The sequence below is a fragment of the Polypterus senegalus genome, chromosome 17 (genome assembly GCF_016835505.1).
Source record: "Polypterus senegalus isolate Bchr_013 chromosome 17, ASM1683550v1, whole genome shotgun sequence".
In the NCBI taxonomy this organism is placed as follows: Eukaryota; Metazoa; Chordata; class Cladistia; order Polypteriformes; family Polypteridae; genus Polypterus; species Polypterus senegalus.
This window is the reverse complement of record NC_053170.1, coordinates 12,238,808-12,262,730: the sequence shown is the minus strand read 5'-3', so window position 1 is coordinate 12,262,730 and position 23,923 is coordinate 12,238,808. Positions and strand designations below refer to the sequence as shown.

Here is a 23,923-nt window from a genome sequence, read left to right as displayed (position 1 = left end):
ACTGCGTTTTGCTGACAGTGCAAAAAGAGTCGGACGAGCTTCAGACCATCGTAGAGCGCTCATATGGAAGGGGCTTCAGAAAAGCCAAACCTCCAAATAACTAAAGTTCTGCAGAACTTGTCTTCCTGCTTTTAAAATGTTTTGTGATTGAAAGGAAAGTACCAGCGGGGGAACCTGGCGCTGCCCGGTGTGGAATAAAGTGCTGGTGACGTCACTAAGCACACCCCCGGGAGACATTTTGGCGCCAAACCGTAATCCGAGTGACTAAATAAACACACCGTGAGGGAAAACTCGGCATGAACGTCCCCAAAGTGCTTCATAGGGACACCAGAGGATAAAGCGCAGGTACGGTCGAATTCTGCAATGGAACAGAGAAGATATACCGATGGATAGAGAAGGCACCATATCATAGATAGAGAGGGAGAGACATGAAAGGCAGTAAAATGGTAAATAGAGACTTGAAAGGCAGTATATACAGTAAAATGATAGATAGATAGACAGAGAGGAAAGGCACTATATAACAGATAGATAGAGATGAAAAGCACTATATAATAGATAGAAAGATAGATAGACAGATATGAAAAGCACTATATAATATATAGATAGACAGATGTGAAAAGCACTATATAATAGATAGATAACACTTTATTTGTCCACAGGGTTATATTTGTCATTTTACTGAAGCTCAATAAATGCATCGCTGGACACTTTTTAAGGATGGCGATGTTACAGATCGTGCATAGAAAGGAGTTTAAAGGATTTTTATATATTTTTAATAGTATATGCTATAAACCCTAACACAACAAAACTTGTTGCCCTCTCCCACTATAGGAATCTGAGGTGCAAGGCAGGGATCCACACCTTTTGCTGGGTCATTATACTATAAATTAACAGCCCTGGTTAATTCACTTGAGGGTGGGTCACGGTTGGTGGCTTAGAGCCTGTCCTGGTGACACTGGGCACGAGGCAGGAGTCAATCCTTGACAGTGTGGCCTCCTATGACACACAGGGTGAATCTGGAATCACCAGTTCACCTTTGAAGATGCAAAAGGAAAACCGGAGTACACCGAGGAAAACCAACACAGACAAGGGGAAAATATAAAAACTCTGCATTGGCTGGCCATGAATTTGAATCCACTGATGTTGGATCCCTGAGCTGGGAGGTGTATATTTTATTTAACTATTGTGCCTGCTCCATTTGTCAAACACTCTGCCACATGAGCTCACTTTGAATGGCTCCATGAGCTGAAGATTTAAAAAGCAGTTTGTGACTGCCGTGATCGTCACAAAAGACGAGGACTGATTAGATTAATAAACACTGTGTAATAATGCTCACAAAGAAAGGCGCTATATAAAACAAATGATTTTTATTTTCAGCACATATCTATGAAAGGGCTTATAAAAAGCAAAGGTTTCACTTTCTCTGCTCTGCTTTTACTTGCCACGCTGTAGTCCTTACATGGCACTTTACTGGGCTCATTCTGATTTGGCTTCTTTGCCTATGAAACTGGGCGTTTGGGCTTTGAAAGGGTCCAAGCAAAAGTCTTTAATGTCTGTTGGGCTACTAGCAGGACACAAAGAGATCAAGATGACCTGAACTGAGCCTGTGACATTGTGTGCAGAGACCGTCCTTTAAAATCAGGAATCCACTGGGATTTCACAGGTCTGTTATCATCTCTTAATGGCTATTTTTGGAGCCTTTTATGGATCAAAATGGTTTCCTATGACATTGCTGGTTCCTTTATGTTTCCGAATGAATGTCCGTCTTCTCTGCCACCCCACCACATTTCTCATTGCTTTTGTCTACCCTGCCCTCGTCTCATCTTCTCCACTCTCACAACATCTCCCAGGCCTGCCTATCAAGCCCTCAGTCTTCACTTTTATTATTTTCCCTGTGATCAGATATCCTGTGCCCCCCACTGTCACTCCCTCAGCCCCCTCATGTTTCATCTCTCTCCCTCTCTTTTAAATCTCCATCCTGCTCGGTGATCAGGGTGTAGTGCAGCACTAAAACTCAAGAGATTTTCCTCACAATGCCGCTTTGTAGACGTATAATGGAGCTGGCAGTGTCAATTACAGCACTTCTCTCTTCTGCCAGCAAACACACCGAGTGGCGAGAACTGAGGCAGGGGGCCCAGACGCTCCATTACGGCAGGGGATGAAAAGAACGGCTTTGGGGTAGGAGAAGGAGAAAAAGACGGGGAGAAAAGAGACAGACAGGCTGTTTGATCTGTCCAGTTTTGATTCAATGTTTAGCTTATTGTCATGTGTGCAGATACAAAGAAAACCTTCTATGTACGTGTAAGTGGACTATGGGGAGTAAAGACACACACACAAAAGTTTACATAGCATTCAAAATATATACATACACACAGTGGGTACGGAAAGTATTCAGACCCCCTTCAGTTTTTCACTCTTTGTTATATTGCAGCCATTTGCTAAAATCATTTAAATTAATTTTTTTCCTCATTAATGTACACACAGCACCCCATATTGACAGACAAAAAAAAGAATTTTTGAAATTGTTGCAGATTTATTAAAAAGAAAACCTGAAATATCACCTGGTCCTAAGTATTCAGACCCTTTGCTCAGTATTTAGTAGAAGCCCCCTTTTGAGCTCATACAGCTCAGGAGTCTTCTTGGGAAAGATGCAACAAGTTTTTCACACCTGGATTTGGGGATCCTCTGCCATTCCTCCTTGCAGATCCTCTCCAGTTCTGTCAGGTTGGATGGTAAACGTTGGTGGACAGCCATTTTTAGGTCTCTCCAGAGATGCTCAATTGGGTTTAAGTCAGGGCTCTGGCTGGGCCATTCAAGAACAGTCACAGAGTTGTTGTGAAGCCACTCCTTCATTATTTTAGCTGTGTGCTTAGGGTCATTGTCTTGTTGGAAGGTAAACCTTCGGCCCAGTCTGAGGTCTTTAGCACTCTGGAGAAGGTTTTGTCCAGGATATCCCTGTACTTGGCGCATTCATCTTTCCCTCGATTGCAACCAGTCGTCCTGTCCCTGCAGCTGAAAAACAAAAAACCCCACAGCATGATGCTGCCACCGCCATGCTTCACTGTGGGGACTGTATTGGACAAGTGATGAGCAGTGCCTGGTTGTCTCCACACACTGAGGAGAGGCAAGACACATGACAGCCCGCATGGAGTTTGCTAAAAGACACCTGAAGGACTCTGAGATGGTGAGAAATAAGATTCTCTGGTCTGATGAGACCAAGATAGAACTTTTTGGCCTTAATTCTAAGCGGTATGTGTGGAGACAACCAGGCACTGCTCATCACTTGTCCAATACAGTTCCCACAGTGAAGCATGGCGGTGGCAGCATCATGCTGTGGGGTGGTTTTTCAGCTGCAGGGACAGGACGACTGGTTGCAATCGAGGGAAAGATGAATGTAGCCAAGTACAGGGATATCCTGGACAAAACCTTCTCCAGAGTGCTAAGGACCTCAGACTGGGCGAAGGTTTACCTTCCAACAAGACAATGACCCTAAGCACACAGCTAAAATAACGAAGGAGTGGCTTCACAACAACTCTGTGACTGTTCTTGAATGGCCCAGCCAGAGCCCTGACTTAAACCCAATTGAGCATCTCTGGAGAGACCTAAAATGGCTGTCCACCAACGTTTACCATCCAACCTGACAGAACTGGAGAGGATCTGCAAGGAGGAATGGCAGAGGATCCCCAAATCCAGGTGTGAAAAACTTGTTGCATCTTTCCCAAGAAGACTCATGGCTGTATTAGCTCAAAAGGGGCTTCTACTAAATACTGAGCAAAGGGTCTGAATACTTAGGACCATGTGATATTTCAGTTTTTCTTTTTTAATAAATCTGCAACAATTTCAAAAATTCTTTTTTTGTCTGTCAATATGGGGTGCTGTGTGTACATTAATGAGGAAAAAATTAATTTAAATGATTTTAGCAAATGGCTGCAATATAACAAAGAGTGAAGAATTGAAGGGGGTCTGAATACTTTCTGTACCCACTGTATATATACAGTATATATATATATATATATATATATATATATATATATATATATATATATATATACTGTGTATATATCCACAATAATAAAAGGATAAGTGTCTGTGTGTCATTCCAACAGATGGCGCATCACAAACATCACCACTGCTTTTTACAGAACCCATATCAAATGACATATAACTGAGACAAATGTGTTGCTTTGTCATTCCAACAGATGGCACACCACAAACCTTTGTGGCAATGTATTATAAACATTTGTGATGCACCATCTGTTGGAATGACAAATGCAATGCATGTTATTACTGCTGTGACCAAAAGGAGGTGCCCCAGAGCCTCAGGACTTTAGGCACAAGTGCACATACACAGTCAGGGGTTCAAATCAAGTGAAATTTTATTATAAATCGTACCTTTCATTTGATTTCTCTTCCCACACACAAGTCATCACAAACTGATAATGAGTCTCCTCCACTCATCCCCAGGCAAGCCTTGTCCTCTGTTTCCTGGGTGAGGCAGAGCGCTGCCACATTGCACCTGGGAGGTGAAAGCCATACAAAGAAGGGATAGCCATTCCCTATAGCAGCACCCATGTAACCCACAGGGCTGCCTCATGCCCTGCGGGTGTGGATCTGGGTACACTGTCCCCGGAATGCTGCCACCCAGTGCACCAGTGGTACATGTAGTCTTGGTCAACTAAATCCCCACATCCATTCATTACTCAGACCTCCTGCCCGGGGCAAACATCCTCTGCTGATTCCTATTGGAATACCAGTCCGTCCATGTTGGCATGGTGTGTCCGGCTACAGTGTGATTTACTGACAGAGAGCAGTGATACTAAAGTTAGGGGAGTAAGAATGTTTGTATCAGAAGTGGAGAATTCGGCTTTGATTCCCACCAATCATATTAAACTTTCTCTTTTATTAAGTATTAAGGACCCTAGGGGTGGCCATTTTGTCTCCAGAGTTATTTGTTGCAATGTGAGGTGTCGATCATAAACTTTCTCCTTTACATCACCAATGCGACTTGCCCAGCAGTGAGGATGTGACCCGCTAGTCAGACGCTGTGCTGCGGGCCATTCAACTGCACAAATCCCACATGTCGAGACGAGATGCTGTTGGGTATGCTGTTACTTTTTAGATTTTTGGCTCTTTTATCACATTATATTCTCCCTTACTATTTTGGTATGGAGCTCCAACCCCACTGAACTCAGTTAGTTAGTCTAAACACGATGGTGTATCCCACTTTACATTTGCAGTGCCCTCCGTAATGTTTAGGACAAAGACACCATTTTCCTCGATCGATCTCTCTGGTCCAGAGTTTAAAATTACAAATCAAACAATTCAAGACATTGTCATTAAAGTGCGCATTGCAGACTTTCATTTAGGGGGATTTGCTCTGTAACAAAAGAAAGCTCCCTAGAGCACAAAACACCAAAGGAGTTGCCCAGGACACAGGCAGTCCAACAGCAAAGTCCAAATCCTGTAATCCAGAGAACGGAAAAAAACAGAGCAGAAGATTTAAAAAAAAAAATCACAAAACACAAACACAGCAAAAACCCAAGTAACAATCCCCCCCGACTCCCTAAGGCATTTGAATGGATCGCCAGGAACTCTGGGAGACGCTCTCCTTTATAAGGCTGAGGGCAGTCCTTGGCACTGATGGGCAGGAGGCTCCACCCCTTGGAGAACCACATGATGCAAGGCACACACCACAAGCATAGAAGACAATGCAGATAATTAACAAAGGTAACATTAACAATGAGTGCCCTCCATAATGTTTGGGACAAAGACCCCTTTTTCCTCGATCGATCTCTCTGGTCCAGAGTTTAAAATTACAAATCAAACAATTCAAGACATTGTCATTAAAGTGCGCATTGCAGACTGTCATTTAAGGGGATTTGCGCCCATTTCTGTCACATAACACTTTTTCTACATTGTCCCTTGTGGACCTCCAGGGCGCCACTCCACTAAGGAGGTTGTCACTTTAAAAGATATGCTGGTGAAGACACCTGGTGACACTGGTTAAGAATAGGGTTAGGGGAGGAGCTATCTGACTCACGCCAAGTAAACCAGGTGACAAAAATCTGCAATGCAATTGGCTGTCCAGCAGAGCTACTGAATGGCAGAGCTGCAGAGGTCTACGACTGGACCCATCTCAATGCGTCTGCTTTGCTTTTAGTTATGCCATGCAGTTCATGGACATGAATTAAAATGAAATGCGCTTATTGTATTCCATTTTAAATTGACACCAAAAAACATACTGTAGTGGAAATCAATTGATTATTTGGTGAAAATGTTTTTAATTATGATAAAACTGTACCAAAATTAAATGCACCACGTGCACATGCTGGATGGCATTTAATTTTGGCACAAATAATTGCCCATAGAATGGAGAGCAAAAAGTTTATGACATAACAGAAGCCAATAGTGGCCAATGCTGTACAACAGCAAACAATGAGAAAAATGTACATGGAAAAAAAAAGAAAAATAATAATGTTATTTTACTTGTGGCACACAATCCACATGTCAGCTGTCCAGTCGCATGCTCAAAACATGAAAAACACATGCCTTTCTTTTTTTTTTCTTTGCTAAAATATTGTTATTTCGTAAACATCAGCACACATCATAGACAGGAAATGTAATCCTCATGGGGCTGAGTTTATGAACTGAAGTCAGGACTTGAGTGAGCGGAAAGCGCAAATCGTTTTTGGGTGAAGGTGCTGCTTTAATGCAACACCCAAGAAATTCAAGTCAGTTGTACTAGCGAGCCTTAGTAGTTTTGAGTCAAGTCAATTTACATCAGGCGAGTAACAGCCACCCGCACCCCAAGGATCATTCTGAAGAGTGCGGGCTTGAAATCCCAGCCTGGCAGTGCCCACCCCTGTCTTCTGTTTTAGCCCCCCCTCCCCATTTGCTTATGTTTTCTGCACCCTCCCTCATTTATTAGAATCTCCTGCAGTGTTTAGTTTGGTTTGATTGTAAATGAAACACAATGACAAACAACCGTCACTTGAAACTAACGCGAGCACCACCGACCACGCGTGAAAAAACCGACAGCCAAAGCTCGACGGCCATGGCGAGATTCAGTTATTGAGGGATGCTGCTGGGCTTCTTTTTTGGATAGTGCGAACTTAATCAAGAACAAGATTGCAGTTACGAACAAACACTTTGTAATATAAAATAATTCGGACAGTTTCCAGCTGGCTTCTTCATGGACGGAGAACGTTTTGCAGTCATTCAGAAAAAGAAGGCGAGCGAAATCAAAGGTTCAGTCAGCCAGATTCACGTCATTGGCGTCGTATAAAGTAGTGAGGAATAGTTCAGACACAACTAAACGAATAAATACGCAAATAAATACAAGTACACACATTAAAACTCATCATCAATTAAGCGCAACCAAGTAACCCAGCCAAAGTTGGTATTTTAACGGAAACTGAATGCCAGGCTCACAGTACAGGATTCGGGGTCCGAATTTAATTGGGCTAAATTCTATGGAGGAATATTGTGGACAAAATTAAATAATAAAAAAATACGCAAATAATTAAAAGCACTGTGACAAAACTGAAATAATAACAACCTGAAATATGAGTATAAATAATTAAACGCACCACAAAATGCATTTTCTGTTGCTAACACCGGGTATCGTGTCCCGTTTTATTCATGGCGTCCCGCAATGTAACAAAATATCCTGTTCATCCCGGCATGTATCATTTTTGAAATACGAATTGGGGGTCGGCCTTGAAAGCTGTTCGATTTTTCGCTGTCTTGTATATTTTAACAGGCGCACACAACTCCGCGGGGAATGCTTTTCGGTTTAAATTGCGTCCAGCGCACTATGGATTAATCAGTTGTGTCCTGTTTTGGAAATATAAAAATCTGGTTAACCTATGCTTATTTCTTAATATATATTTTTTATTATTTCTTCATTTTTTTTTACTTCGGCGATGCTTGCACCACCTGAAATACACAATAAAATTAAACAGGTCCTATTCACCAGTCAAAGTTGAGAGGGCGAGCTCTAGGCTAGTTCTGTGTTTTTATTGGTGAATCACCAGTAAAGTGGACGTTAAAGGGCCACATTTACAGCAGACATTTTACATGATGACACCGAATAATGAATTCGGAGTTTCTTGAATTAAAGTCGCCGACTTCGCAAAGTCTATCTGAGCAGCTTTCCTTGCATTCGTGTCCGACGCGCACCGTCCCAATTTAGAGCATGCGCGGGAGCTACGGGAGTCCCCCCCTCCAATCAGGCAAAGTACGTACGTCAATCAATTGATGATTGACCAATCATAAAATAGCCCGCCCTCTCAACGTTTATGAGGGAAAGTGACAGTTTTTATTTCGGGGCCTATTTCATGTTGCGTGCGCTGTACCTAAAAAAATAAATAAGCAAAAAAAGGCACATATTGCGACACATTTATTTATATTTTCATTATATGTTGTTATTATTCACTTCTTTTTATATAATACGCCACCGTGGCTGTTCGTTTGTCCAGGATTTTAAATTACCTGTAGCTCGCAAACCGTTTAAACTATTGACCTGAAATTTGCTACACATATACTACGTGACCTCTACTGTCAGCTTTCGAAGTGATGATTGACCTCCAAGGTTATTCCTCTTTTTATTTTTCTTATATTTTATTGTAGAATACCACCCTACCATCTTTGCCGTCACTTCCTTTATCTCTTCATATCTTAAATCATTCTTGAGGCAGATTGAAGACTTAAGTGCCAATTTACGTGAAAAATTAAAGCAAACATAATAAGTAATCTGCGGTGGGCTGGCACCCTGCCCAGGGTTTGTTTCCTGCCTTGTGCCCTGTGGTGGCTGGGATTGGCTCCAGCAGACCCCCGTGACCCTGTAGTTAGGATATAGCGGGTTAGATAATGGATGGATGGATGGATAATATGTAATTGCAACACAAACACTGACTGAATCAGTTTTAACGTGAAAAGATGCCAACGAAAGAAATGAAGAAGCGGGCCGCTAGGGTAGTGGAAAGAAGAGCTGCTCAGGAAGCAGCAAGCGCATCAACCTCTGAGCAAACGAGTGCTAAACGTACAGAGGAAGAGGATGAAGACTAGGAATGTCAGGTGGATTCACTGCACGTTATTGTGCAGTGCGCTGTTACTGGTATTGTCATATTTCAGAGCAATTATTAATTTGCGTATTTATTTAATTTTGTCCAAAATATTCCTTCAAACTCAACATCCATACTTGAGTAAAAGCAGAATTACCTTTCTGAAAAGGGAGTCAAGCAAAAGTGAAATTAGGCCGTTAGCAAACTAGTAGACGTTTCGAAGTATTAACCCTTTAACTCAGCCCCGATTGTTTTGGACCTGCCGGCGGGACCAAAGAACAATGCAAAATTAAAATAAAAAAACTGCATTTGTTTAGTCGTTGCTATCATTAAAGTACAGTGCTTTGTCATTAACACGTTGTATTGCATATCCTGATACATTCTGATGTTCACACATGAGATGAGGCAGCATCACAGCGACTGCTATGCCGACTTTTCTGCCACTCAAGAACTTGATGGACTGACTGTCATCTGCTAAATGTTGGCAGGGGTGTTTCAGCTTTCACTTTTGATGTTTTTCACTATCTATATTTCAGAAAATGTATATTTTTGTATTGACATTTTTGAGTCGGTGTTGTAGGGTCTTTCTGTCCCCCCTGGCCATTGAACCTTACTCTTATTCGATGTTAATTAATGTTGATTTATTTTGTTTTATAATTGTGTCTTTCATTTTTCTATTCTTTAATATGTAAAGCACTTTGAGCTACCTGCGGTGGGTTGGCACCCTGCCCGGGATTGGTTCCTGCCTTGTGCCCTGTGTTGGCTGGGATTGGCTCCAGCAGACCCCCGTGACCCTATTCGGATTCAGCGGGTTAGGAAATGGATGGATGGATGGACTTTGAGCTACTGTGTGTATGAAAATGTGCTATAGAAATAAATGTTGTTGTTGGTGTTGTAGGGTGTTGTACCGTGGTAGCCATTATGGATGTGATGAGAAGTCGAGCAGAATGACCCCTTTTATTGGCTAACTACAAAGATTACATTATACAAACTTGAGAGGGAACTCAGGCCCTTTTGGTGTTCTAATTTAGAGAGACAGAGGAGACCATTGCTGCACCCACCACACGACAACCCAACTCTGGACCCCAGATTAGGACCCGAGTGCAGCCATGCGACGGGTGACACCTCAGCACCACACTAGTTCAGACGGACTGGGACAGTGTGAGGTTTCCTATGGTGGCAGGAGTGCCAATTCTGCCACCAAGTCCCAGGTTTTTCCCTGCAGGTTGCTGGATGCAGATTAACGTCATACCCAGAGCGGAGCAATTGCAGGTTGAGGGCCCAACAGAGCAGAGTCCCTTCTGGTGTTTATGGGATTCGAACTGTCAGCCTTAATTCCGATTGCCAGACACAGTTTAATTTCTTTACCGACTACAGATATTCTGACAGAGTAAGATCTGCCCTTCGAAATGATTCCTAATGATACAAACCCCAGGCGTCTTCAGTGACGGATACGCATGGACACTTATTTGAAAACAGTAAAAGTGGAGAAGAAGAATCCTGTTTTCTGCATTGCTTCAAAACCGTAATGCTGGACAAGTCACTTGCCGATATTTCATAACAATTCTTTTTCTGAGCGTTCCTGACAGTTTCACTGACACTTTTATTGTGTTTGGAAGCCAATTAAAACACCCATGGAAATTAAAATAACACTGAAAATGCATTTTTTTGGTGAAAACGTTGCTGAACTTTGCAGCTTATTCTGCTGTAACACACGTGTACTAATTTTCCAAGTGGAAGAGAAATGTCTGACTTTTACTGTGAGGGGCAGAACAGGAAGATTGACTGAAGTGTGATGAAGATACAGTTAGTTAAATCAAAAGAGCAAGAGGGGGCCACGGAGTTTAAAGGGTTAAGTGCACTCCAGTAACTGTGGCACATGGTTTATGTATACAGTCGAACCTCGGGTCACTAACGTCTCGGAGCACGTACAAGTCGGGTTACGAACAAAAAATGTTTGCCAAACTTTTGCATCAGTTCACGACCACACACTCGGGTGACGAACAAGCCAGCTTCCCTTCCGGTTTGTACGCGCCGGTGATTTGCGCACGTGTTCAGTCTCTCCCTGTACTGTACGTTGTTCTCGGTCAGAGGGACTTTACCTCAAAACTGTAACAACAACAACAACAACAACATTTATTTCTATAGCACATTTTCATACAAACAGTAGCTCAAAGTGCTTTACATAGTAAAGAATAGAAAAATAAAAGACAATAAGAAAACAAAATAAATCAACATTAATTAACATCGAATAAGAGTAAGGTTCAATGGCCAGGGGGGACAGAAAAAACAAAAAAAACTTCAGACGGCTGGAGCAAAAATAAAATCTGTAGGGATTCCAGACCATGAGACCGCCCAGTCCCCTCTGGGCATCCTACCTAACATAAATGAAACAGTCCTCTTTGGATTTAGGGTTCTCACGGAAGGGCTTGATGAAGATGTTGGTCACGTCAAGTTCTGCCTTTTAATCCGTCCATCATTGTTGGAGCATCATGAAGCTTTGAGTAGGTGGAGGTGGCACAGGCCGGAAAAAGAAACAGAAAAGAGAGTAGGGGTCAGTACCTCCTCTCCAGCCAGCTTCCTCCTCACTTCCTTCATGCCAGAACTCGACTCATGCAGGGTTAGTTTTCTTGGTTGTTTGTGGTTAGTTTTTGTATAAATTACAGATTTTTCAAATGTTCATTTTTTTCCCTGTGCTTAAAACTCATTAAAATAAGTGTTTACAGAGAGCGGTTTGTAAGGCTGTAGCGTGAACTCCTGCAATGTTAGTTTTCTCTGTTCAAGGTTTTCTTAGTGTTATTCAATGTCTTTACATTTAGTTTACTATTACACTGTGCATTCTAGGGTATAAGTAACTATTTTTGTGCTTAAAAATTTATTTACATACAGTTCGTACGGTCTGGAACGGATTAATTGTATTTAGATACAATCTTATGGGGGAAATTACTTCGGGACACGACCAAATCGGGTTGCGAGCAGACTTTTGGAATGAATTACGGTCGTGACCTGAGGTTCCACTGTATATAGCAGTGGTTCTCAAACTGTGGGGTGCTGAAGCTGTACAAGGGGGGTGTCGAATAAATGAACAAGACATCAAAATTAATTTTTTGCATTTTTATTTTAAATTTAAATTTGCAAGCATATAATCACAACAAATGCATTATAACTAAAATTAAAATAAAACATTTGTAAGGCATACTGTAGATCTAATGACTAACTGACGAGCGGCTCCGCTGCTGCTGCTTTTATGGTCGCGTATTTTCAATCCAGAAAGTTCGAGACGTATCGGTATCTGTCGCGAACAGTCGGGTAACAGTAGATCAGGTGATACTGCGGCGCGACTGCACCACATTGGCAGCGTAGCCAATATTGTCAAATTGAGTTAAATAATCTACTGCGTATTTGGTTATTTTCATGATACAACTAACAGCGGTATAATATTTGTCGGACGAAAATACGTTTGTCTCGCACAGATTGACTTCATCGGTGTCCTCGTTTACGAGATTTTTAAAAATTAAAACATATTTAATCGTTTCTTTACATAAAAAAATAATTAAAATAGAATAGATCATTTATTCTTTGTTTTTAGGATTACAATTACTACCAAAAACCACACAAGGCATTTTAACAGTTATTAAAGCACATTCAAAAAAATAAATTTCAAATATTTCATCGGTTAGCCGAACAAATGCAAATCTTATGGAAGTAAAAATGATAGGATAGAGCGACACCGCACAAGTATCCTACCTTTGTTAGCTGTATCATGGGTTATTCTCATCTATCTTATACAAAAGTTTGAGAACCACTAGTATATAGTTTAAAAAATATTACAAACTTAAAACAATTCAGCTTACCTCCTTTATGAAGTGTGAGTCAAGTAACCGCAGTGAAACCCCAGTACAACGGGGAGGAGAACGAGAGCCGTGGTGTCCTTGGTGCGAGGCAGCACTCTGGAAACAGCTGAGACTGGGACTGAGCATCAGCAACGTTCAGCTCCGCCCCCAAACACCCAGCCCCGCCCCATTGGGGGGGTCAGCATCTGATCTCAAACATCAAACTGAGAAAAACTGAGACTGGGGCTGTCATGATTAGAGCTTAATTTTTTTCCTCTTTTGGAAGCCATATTGGATATATTTGCTAGGGTCGGGTCCCACGTTTCTAAGGGCGTGGCCTACAGGGTCATGACCTTGAATTAATCAGCATACAGGATAAAAGGTCCGCCTTTGCATTCAGCATTATCCGATCTGTAGATAAGCCTTTTTGAATTCTAGTTATGATTATTTTCATGTTTTTCCTGATTATTGAGTCTGGTTTTTGCTTCTCATCTGGATTTCAACCGTTCCATTTTATTTTATTTTCATTTGTTTTGACTTTCTGCATGCAGCTCCTGGTTTAACTAGTTCTCTGTTTTGGTGCTGCTAACTCATTATTTTAACATGGCTTTCTCAGAGCTTCATTTTAGTTTAATCCTGATACTCTGTATATGCATTTAATTATCATTATCATTCCTGGTGGCTCCATAATCCATACTAACCCCTACTTTCTCTGCTGTTGTTTTTCCGGTTTTCTGTTTCACCTGATCAAAGCACCGTGATGTCCTTACATTGATGGATTAAAGGTTAGAAGTCCACATGACCATCATCTTCATCAAGTTCTTCCATGTGAACCCGGAATACAATGAGGACTGACTGAGGTCATTGATGTTAGGTAGAATGCTTAGAGGGGGGCTGGGTGGTCTCGTGGCCTCAGAACCCCTGCAAATTTTATTTTTTTCTCCAGCCATCTGGAGTTTTTTTTTGTTTTTTCTGGCCTCCATGGCCATCAGACCTTACTTTTCCTGTATGTTAATTAGTGTTCTCTAATTCTATTTTCTTACTTATTTTGTCTTTTTTCACTTTCTTCATTATGTAAAGCACTTAAAGTTACATCTTTTGTATGAAAATGTGCTCTAGAAATAAATGTTGATGTTGTTGTTGCCGAGTCAGGACAGGGATTGCCCATCTCCAATATCCAGCCCCCCGCCACCCCCCAGAACGTTCTGCGTCACGGATCAGGAGTTAGCGCCACCCTCATTTACTTGTGTCTTGTTGTCACTTCTCACTTTCTTGGTTGCTGACAGTTACGTTTCAATGCCACGCTTTGCTCTTTTGTGTATTGATATCCAGATGGGTGATGTTGATCTTGTTGTCATCTTTTGGTGTGACCAATCACAAACCTCATTCCGGAGAGACCCCTCTCTGTCATGCCTGAGCCTGTTGTGTCCAACGACGCCATTGTGAAATTATTGGCATTGAGTCTGACATAACCTGCGGAGTTTGAGCAGAGAGAGGACCGGCGCTGCTGGATGGACATCATCTGTGTGGACCTTGCATGTTATTTATTGGTTAGCTTATCTATTAGTGTGTGAACGTACCCCGGTGCTTCCCACCCATCATTGCGTGACCCTGAACTGCATACAGAGAGTGGGTTATGTTATAAGGGGTCTCTCCAGCTGGTACCCGGGCCTCACTGCTCTTGATGTATTTGCCTCTGCCGGCCGCCTGCAGTAAATTGCTTTTTCCGCAATAATCGTCGGTACCTCCAGCTCGCTCTAATTGCTCTGGATGTTTTGGGAAGAGCGATACCTCTAATTCAGCCGAGTGCAATTAAAAAAGCGAGAGAGGTGGAAAGGCTGCCACATTAAAGCCCGGGAGGCTCGAGTTCACCTCCGGTTTTAATTGCGTTGTGGAGTGGAGGGGGAGTCGGTCGCACATCTCATTCCTGTGATCTCGTCTTTCTGACATTATATATTCACATATTTATATATGGGCACAGGGGGTCCAAGGATAGAAGGGACACAAAGCAGTCTTGGCTAATAGTGTCCATGCCTGGCAGTGAGGGTGGGCTGGAGCCACTAGGTGGCAGTAGAGTACATTGTGTCGATGCAGAGGGCAGCAGATTTAGGACGATAACATTGTTGCTCTTTACAGCGATATACAAGAAACCCAAACTCAACAACAACAAAAACCACACACGATGAAGTCCATGAAAAATGGCAACTGATGGAATGAAATGATGGAGAAAGATAGTCCAGAGATCAGCACGCTGCACTTCCTGATGAGATGATGATGTGTGGATGGAAGCAGGAGCAGCTCCTATCTTTGCGGGGCAACAACAAATCCTCAGACAGTCCTCGTGCGGCAGGAAGACACCAGACAGTCCATACACCCAAACAGGAGACGTTCCACGACAAGAACAAGAATCCAACGGTTGTAAATGGGAAGACAAACGGTCAGGCAACTCAAGACCCAAAACAACAAAAGACTTTTTCTTTCTGTAGAACTGGCCTCCTTGTCTCCAGCAGCCCCTGCACCCCCAGCAGACGACCAATCAGAGCCACTGCAGGGATTGCTGGGAGTTGAAGTTTCATTCCCCTGTAACGACGCTACAATGTGGCAGGATTTAAATCCAGCTCTGGGACAATGGGTTCACTTCCTGGCTTCATCGCTGTCTGTGTGCAGCTTGCATGTTCTCCTCACGTCAGAACATTAGACAAATTGTGACCCAAACAGGCCATTCAGCCCAACAGGCTCGCCCATCTCATTCACCACGATTGTCCAAAATGACGTCAGCTCAATATCTGAAGGACCCTAAAGTCCTACTGTCCACCACACCACTTGGTCAACAACAACAACAACAACATTTATTTCTATAGCACGTTTTCATACAAATGGTGCTTTACAAGATGAAAAAAGAAAAAAAAAAACAAAATATAAAAATAAAATTAAGCAATACTAATTAACAAAAATAAAAGTAAGGTCTGATGACCAGGGAGGACAGAAACTCCAGATGGCTGGAGAAAAAAAAAAACAAATCTGCAGGGGTTCTGAGGCCACAAGACCATCCAGCCCCCCAATATAAATGATCTCAATCAGGCCTCATGGTTTTCAGGCTCCACATGGAAGAACTTGATGATGATGATGGTCATGTGGACCTCTGGCCTTTAATCCGTCAATGTAGGGACTGCACGGTGCTTTGATCAGATGGTCGTGGCACAGACAACCAGAAAAAGAACAGCAGACAAAGAAGTGGTTAGTATGGATTGTGGAGCCACCATGAATGATAATGATAATTACATGCATATACAGAATATCAGGATTAAACTAAGATCAAGCTCTGAGAAAGCCATGTTAAAGTAACGTGTTGTTAGAAGTTTTTTAAAGTGCGAATTTCTATCAGTCAGCTATTCCAGATTTTAGGTGTCTAACAGCAGAAGGCCGCCTCACCACTTCTTTTAAGTTGAGCTCTTGGAATTCTAAGCAGACCCTCATTTGAAGATCTAAGGTTACGATTTGGAGTGGAAAGTGAGAGGCCTTCTGAGATGTAGGATGGAGCAGATTATTGAAGGCTTGGTAAACCATAAGCAGCATTTTAAAGTTAATTCTAAATGGCACAGGTAACCAGTGTAGTGATGCTAAGACTGGGGTGATGTGCTCGGATTTTCTTTTCCTAGTTAAGATTCTGACAGCTCCATTTTGCACTCGTTACAATAGATTGATGTGTTTTTTGGGTGGTCCTGAGAGGAGTGCATTGCAGTAATCTAGCCGACTGAAAACAAAAGTGTGAACTCATATCTCAGCATCTTGCAATGTTATAAGAGGTCTAACTTTTGCTATATTTCTTAAGTGACAAAATGCTGTCCTAGTAATCTGATTAATATGTGAGTCAATAATTCCCCCTAAATTCTTTACCTCCGTCTTGACTGTTAATGGATTAAGTTTATTTCCTAATACCCTCATTAAATCCATTTTTGCCAATCACTAACATTTCTGTTTTTTCTTTATTTAGTTTGAGAAGTTAGTTTGGTCAAGCAGGGGTTTTCAGGTTTTCTTCCACCGCCCAAAGACGCGCCTGTTGAGCTTGAATGGTAGCCCTCAAGAATGAAGGAGTGATAGATAGATAGATAGATAGATAGATAGATAGATAGATAGATAGATAGATAGATAGATAGATAGATAGATAGATAGGAAAGGCACTATATAGATAGATAGATAGATAGATAGATAGATAGATAGATAGATAGATAGATAGATAGATAGATAGATAGATAGATAGGAAAGGCACTATATAGATAGATAGATAGATAGATAGATAGATAGATAGATAGATAGATAGATAGATAGATAGGAAAGGCACTATATAGATAGATAGATAGATAGATAGATAGATAGATAGATAGATAGATAGATAGATAGATAGATAGATAGATAGATAGATAGGAAAGGCACTATATACTAGATAGATAGATAGATAGATAGATAGATAGATAGATAGATAGATAGATAGATAGATAGATAGATAGATAGATAGATAGATAGATAGATAGGAAAGGCACTATATAGATAGATAGATAGATAGATAGATAGATAGATAGATAGATAGTAGATAGATAGATAGTAGTGCACTGCTAGATAGATCATAGATTAGATAGAGACCCAGGTTCTGCTGCCTCACAGTTAGGAGACCCAGGTTCGGTCCTCCCTGTGTGGAGTTTGCATGTTCTCCCCGTGTCTGCGTGGGTTTCCTCCCACAATCCAAAGACATGCAAATTAGGTGGATTGGAGATTCTACATGGGCCTTGGTGTGTGGGACCCTGTATTTCGATTCAGTGGGTTAGAAAATGGATAGATTGATAGATACTTTATTAATCCCAAGGGGAAATTCACATAATCCAGCAGCAGTATACTGATACATAAAACAATATTTAATTAAATAGTAATAAAAATACATGTAAAAGCAGACAATAACTTTGAGTAATGTTAGCATTTACTCCCCCGGGTGGAATTGGAGAGTCGCATAGTGTGGGGTCTCCTCAGTCTGTCAGTGGAGGTGTGGGTGTCCTGTAACTGAGGGGCATTCAGTCCAAGGTTACCAGGTCTAAGAAGGTTCAGAAAATGAGGGCACACTGTGAGGAAACCTGCATCACCACCACCTTCCAGGCAGCAGTCCGGTGTCTGCTGAGTCTACTGGGATCCTACTGCCAAAGACCAAGAACAGGTCATTTACAAAGTTGGCCATTTTCCTCATGGAGACTGCGAGTTCTCCTGGGTCTCTCTGGGTTTTCCTCCTACATCCCCAAAGGAGAGCAGGTTAGGTAAACTGATGATTCCTAATTGGCCATGTGTGCCCTGGAATGGATTGGCATACTGTCCAGGGTGGGCTCCTGCCTTGTTTCTGGTTGTGTAGGGCAGTGTTTTTTAAACAGTGGGTGGTGGACGTGTCTGTGATGCGTCACCGGATAATTGTGTGGTACAATTAATCAAGTCTGTTCGGTAACGAGTGATAAGCCAGTACAGCATGCGAAATAATGGTGTCAATGCATCACAGAGAACCTTCGTTTCTGTGGCACTAAAATATAATAAGCATTCCCCCATTCCATCTCACAACCAACATAACAATTGAAGTGGGGAGACTGGCCTGTATAAGAAAACGGTGGAGAAACGAGGGAATGACGGATAGAAGTGTGGGGAAGGGGCCGCAGCAATCGTTTGAAATGAAAATCGCAGGTGCAGCTCAAGGGTGTGGTGAGTCAATAGAGTGAGGGTATATATAGCGCCTTGGAGGGGTTTTAGACTAAACAAAGCTGCACTGCGCAGGACGACCGGTCGCTTCCTCATTATGTGTTGGCCTTTACGGCATCTAAAGGTGCACCCGAGGTGCAAAGAAGACTTTGTGTTAAGTTCAACTTGCCTTCTTGTCACGGCATTTGAAAGCAGCTCGATAAACGCAAAAATACTGCCAGCGTGAAGGACCCCTGAGAACTGCAAGAACACCTGAAAATATCAAAAGGGCGAGACAAGCAGAAGACGTTCAGTACGAAGTGAGTCAGTCGAGTTAAACATGTCAGACCGGACTGTCCACTGAATTATTCAGCAAGATTTATCCTATAAATTACACTTTAAGTATCATTTAGATTTTGTGGGTTAATTAAACTGTTAAATGGAATATGGAGTGTGTTAAGCTCTTTGTGAAGTCATTTAGAAAAATGGGTTGTTAATGGTGGAGCTCATTTGGGAAACGTTATTTTTTAATGTTGTTTAAGACAAGCAGAACAAGCTGCATTGGTTCGTTCATTTTTGGATGACTTCATTCATTAACTGTTGGATGACAAAGATAACTGACCTCTCATGCTCTGCTTTCAAAAATCATCAAATCCTCGCGGCACATCACAAGAAATTCTTCCTCTCAGCTTTGCTAAAATTGAAACTGGCAGATAAAACACCTCAGAAATCTGCTGCTGTTTGAGTGATAAGAGCTGTTTTAGGTTCGGACCCCCTGTGCAGGGTGGGCATGTCCTCCCCGTGTGTCTGTGTGGGCTTCCTGCCGCAGTCCAAGACATGCAGGTTAGGTGGGGCTGAATTGGCCCGTGTGTGTGTGTGTGTGAATAGTGATTGTTTGTGGTGTGTGTGTGCGTGAGTGTGTATGAATAGTGAGTGTGTGTGTGTATAAGTAGTGCGTGTGTGTGTGTGTGTGAATAACGAGTGTGTGTGGTGAGTGTGCATGTGTGTGTGTGTTTGGGTGTGTGTGAATAATGAGTGTGTGTGTGGTGTGTGTGTGTGTGTGTGTGAATAGTGAGTGTGTGTGGATAGTGAGTGTGTGTGTGAATAGTGAGTGTGCATGTGTGTGTATGCGTGCGTGTGTGTGTGTGGTGTATGTGCGTGAGTGTGTGTGTGTGAATAGTGAGTGTGTGTAGATAGTGAGTGTGTGTGTGGTGTGTGAATAGTGAGTGTGCATGTGTGTGTATGCGTGCGTGTGTGTGAATAGTGAATGTGTGTGAGTGTGAATAGTGTGTGTGGTGTGTGTGAATAGTGAGTGTGTGTGTGGTGTGTGTGTGTGTGTGAGTGTGTGTGTGAATAGTGAGTGTGCATGTGTGTGTATGCGTGCGTGTTTGTGTGTGGTGTATGTGCGTGAGTGTGTGTGAATAGTGTGTGTGGTGTGTGTGAATAGTGAGTGTGTGTGGATAGTGAGTGTGCATGTGTGTGTATGCGTGCGTGTGTGTGTGTGGTGTATGTGCGTGAGTGTGTGTGAATAGTGTGTGTGTGGTGTGTGAATAGTGAATGTGTGTGAGTGTGAATAGTGAGTGTGTGTGGATAGTGTGTGTGGTGTGTGTGTGTGTGAATAGTGAGTTTGAATGTATAAGTAGCGAGTGTGTGTGAATAGTGTGTGGTGTGTGTGTGTGTATAAGTAGTGAGTGTGTGTGTGGTGTGTGAATAGTGAATGTGTGTGAGTGTGAATAGTGAGTGTGTGTAGATAGTGAGTGTGTGTGTGGTGTGTGGTGTGAATAGTGAGTGTGCATGTGTGTATGTTTGTGTGTGGTGTATGTGCGTGAGTGTGTGTGAATAGTGTGTGTGGTGTGTGTGAATAGTGAGCGTGTGTGTTGAATAGTGACTGTGTGTGTATAAGTAGTGAGTGTGTGTGAACAGTGTGTGTGATGTGTGTGAATAGTGAGTGTGTTTGTGGTGTGTGTGTGTGTGAGTGTGTGTGTTTAAGTAGTGAGTGTGTGTGGTGTGTGAGTGTGTGTGTGTGTTTTTGGGCATGTGTGTAGAAGGTGTGTCTGTGTGTGTGGTGTGTCTATATGAGTTTGGGTGTGTGTTTAGGCACGTGTGTGTATGTATGTTGTATGATGTGTCTATGTGTGTGTGTGTGTGTGTTCTCTTTGTGATGGGATGGCATTATTCTGCCCAGGGATTGCTCCTGCTTTCTTCCCTATGGCTGCTGTGATTGGCTCCAGCTGCCCACATGATGCTGCTCTGACTAATCATTTATGGATGCACAGAGTTTAGTTTTTAAACAATTCGTTAGCCTCCCACTTTTCTCTTTATTAATATTCATGTGATGAAATATGCTTGCAAGGAACCAAACACACGTATTTTTTTATTGCGTGGTCTTTGTTATTTGCCTCTTTATGACTCTGTTGCCACTCACATTACAGTCCTCTTCTTCAGTTTCAGTGTAGTATCAATTTTCTAAATTGGGTCCACTGTCTAAGAACGCCTGGTGTAGGGTCTGAGAATGCCATGCCAAGTAGTAGAGCGTGCCCACCTAGCAGACTTTGCTTTGGTGCCCGGTCTCAGGGTGTCCTTCTAAAAACGAGCCCACCTTCCATGAAGTCTTCAATTGGAGATTCTCCTGCTTGAATTTGCTCTATGCTTGTGATGATTGAAGCTGAGGAGGTCTCTTTTGCATACGGTTTTGTTAAAGTGCCCCTACGTTTGTTATGTGATTTGGCGTTTCAGATCCCAAACCTCAGACACATCTGTGCAAACACAAGTCCTGGGTTCAGATGAATATTTTCTATACAGAAATATCTCCACAGGTGCCTCACACTCACAATTGTCTCCTCCTCTCAAGCAAATATTGTGGACCTCCTTGACCCCCCCTAAGAAGGCAGAGCGGCCGTTTTCATGCTGGAACCAGAAGTACTTCCGGCACCAGGCCTCTGCACTTGAAAAGCAGTTCTGGGCCAGGCAAAACACCCATAAGACTCGGGGGTCCCCTTCCCAGCAGCTCCTTCTGGCTGTCCCCCATGCTTTTGCACGTAGAGAAGGATGTGGTGATGGCATGAATTTTGCCAGTTTTATTTTTTGAATTAAAGTCTTGCTGCAAATTCAGTTTCACACAAATGATTTTGTGCATCACTGCTCTGCACTATGCTGGCCACCATATTGATCTTTTTTAATTCTTCTCCATAACTTTGTTGATTTGTCTTTTCTAGCCTGATGGACTCCTGTGGCCTGGAAGGCTGATGGGCTGGTGGCCGCCATTTCTCTTCTCCTTCCAGGAGCATGCCAGAAGGCCACGATGCCGCTGTTGCTGGACTGGCTGTTGCGCCACTCGGTGGCCATGTGTCTGCTCCTGCACAGTTTTGTGCTCATGACCTTCTGCTTCCATCATGCGGCCACCAGTTGCTCCAAAGGATGCTACTGCTCGGAAACGGGTGAAGGGGTCAAGACGGTGCGTTGCAGCAACACCAGGCTCGGCGAGATCCCTCAGGACATCCCAAACAACACTCATCGCCTTTACCTGGACTTCAACAATATTGCCGCCGTGCCCACCGATGCATTCCGGGACCTCACGCTGCTGGTTGAACTGGATTTGTCACACAACATCATTGCCAAGCTGGAAAGTGGAGCATTCCGGGGGCTTAGTGAGAGGCTCCAGCTGCTGGACCTCTCTTCCAACAGGCTCATGTCACTCAACAAGGATGCCTTTGGCAACCTCAAAGCTCGAACAAACCTCTCCAACAACCCCTGGCACTGTGACTGCACCCTGCAGAACTTGCTGCCCACCATGGAGCTGGACCCAGTTTCCCTGGCTGGCATAGTCTGTGAGACAGCCGTCCCAGAAGAGCATGCTGGTAAGCCATTCCTGCTGGCCAAGGATGTGGACTTTTGCAATGTATCCAAAAAGACAACCGATGTGGCCATGTTGGTCACAATGTTTGGCTGGTTCACCATGGTCATCTCCTATCTGGTGTACTACGTAAGGCAGAACCAGGAGGATGCCCGCAGGCACCTGGAGTACCTCAAGTCCTTACCAAGCAAACAGAGGAAGTCTGAGGAGTCATCTACCATCAGCACGGTGGTGTAAACCAGGCGGCAACACCCTGAAGGACGTTACTGGAGATCCCAGGCAAGTGGGCACTGGACTGGGCATGCTGAGTCTGATTGCACGCTTCCTAAGATTTTATGATTCAGGCTGTGATATGCAATCCAGTGTGAGTCTGGTGTTGATCAGACAGGACAGGGATCGCCATCGCTGACCTCAACAATTCCATTTCAACATCTCCTCATGTCTTGAGTTTAGCTTTTCCTTCCATATTTTTAATATTAGACACCCACCCAATTGTCATGCTCTGTCAACTGCAAAACTAACATATTCTGGATTGTCCTAATGTGTCCTGGCCCATCAGAGGAAGTGGGTGTGTCCAGATGTGTGGGTGGAGCCACATATTTAGCAGGCAATTCTGACCTCTGCCACTTACACCCACAGGAAAGCACCTGTGATGGTCTTTTATATCAAGGACGACTCTATAAAGAAAATTAAAATGAACCCCACCTATACCCACCTCGATTCTGGATTCTGACTGTGACTTTGGGGGGGGGGCTGACGTCTAGTTCAGATAAGGGTCATTTATAGCATCCCTTTTCTCCACCTGATGGTATGTGAGGTGCCCACTCTTACGAGATGCTACTTTCTTTCTTGAATCCTGTTAGTCATATTTTGACAAGTAAGAGTATGAATAAAGCATTTGGACAGGGAGAGGTGGGGGCTCCAGGTTTTATTTCATGTTGGGCTGGTTTGGAGGGTGGGGGGAATTCTTGAAATTTGCCTAACGATCCAGGGAAGGGTCATGCCGATATGCCACTGGAGATGCCCCAAAGGCCACAATCCCTTGGCTTCAATCCCTTGACATTTTGGGCCTCACCTTACAGTGCTTATAAAAAGTGTTCACCTTTGGAAGTTCTCACTTTTTCTTGTTATACATCACTGAATTCCAGTGGACATAATTTGGATTTGATCAACAGAGAAAAAAACTCTGTGGAAACAAGCAGCCTTTTTACAGCTCCGTTATTTCTCGCTATTTCTGTCTTTTTTTTAACTGATTTACTAGTTACCAAGTCAAGTTGGGGAGTAGGCGTTACTGCAACCAACACACGACGAAACAACTCGGGATCCCAGTTAGCAATCCCCCAGGCAGTCACGCAGTCCAGTCCCACCCTCGGGAAATGACCTTCTATCTGCCGCAGCCAGGTGTTACATGGACGACCCCTTGGCCTGGTCCAGCCACTCGGGTCCCCAACAATGAGGATCTTACG

The 23,923-nt window shown here is 43.0% G+C and overlaps 1 protein-coding gene across 1 annotated transcript in view; it reads left to right on the top strand.

Annotated features, from left to right (window-relative positions):
- lrrc3ca (leucine rich repeat containing 3Ca) overlaps positions 1 to 23,363 on the top strand; it is a 28,161-nt gene extending 4,798 nt beyond the window's left edge. The window contains exon 2 of the mRNA XM_039739881.1: positions 21,820 to 23,363. Within this exon, the coding sequence (XP_039595815.1) occupies positions 21,906 to 22,694 (789 nt within the window). The 5' untranslated portion in view covers positions 21,820 to 21,905 and the 3' untranslated portion in view covers positions 22,695 to 23,363. The remainder of the gene's footprint in view (positions 1 to 21,819) is intronic.
- The last annotated feature ends 560 nt before the right edge of the window (positions 23,364 to 23,923 follow it).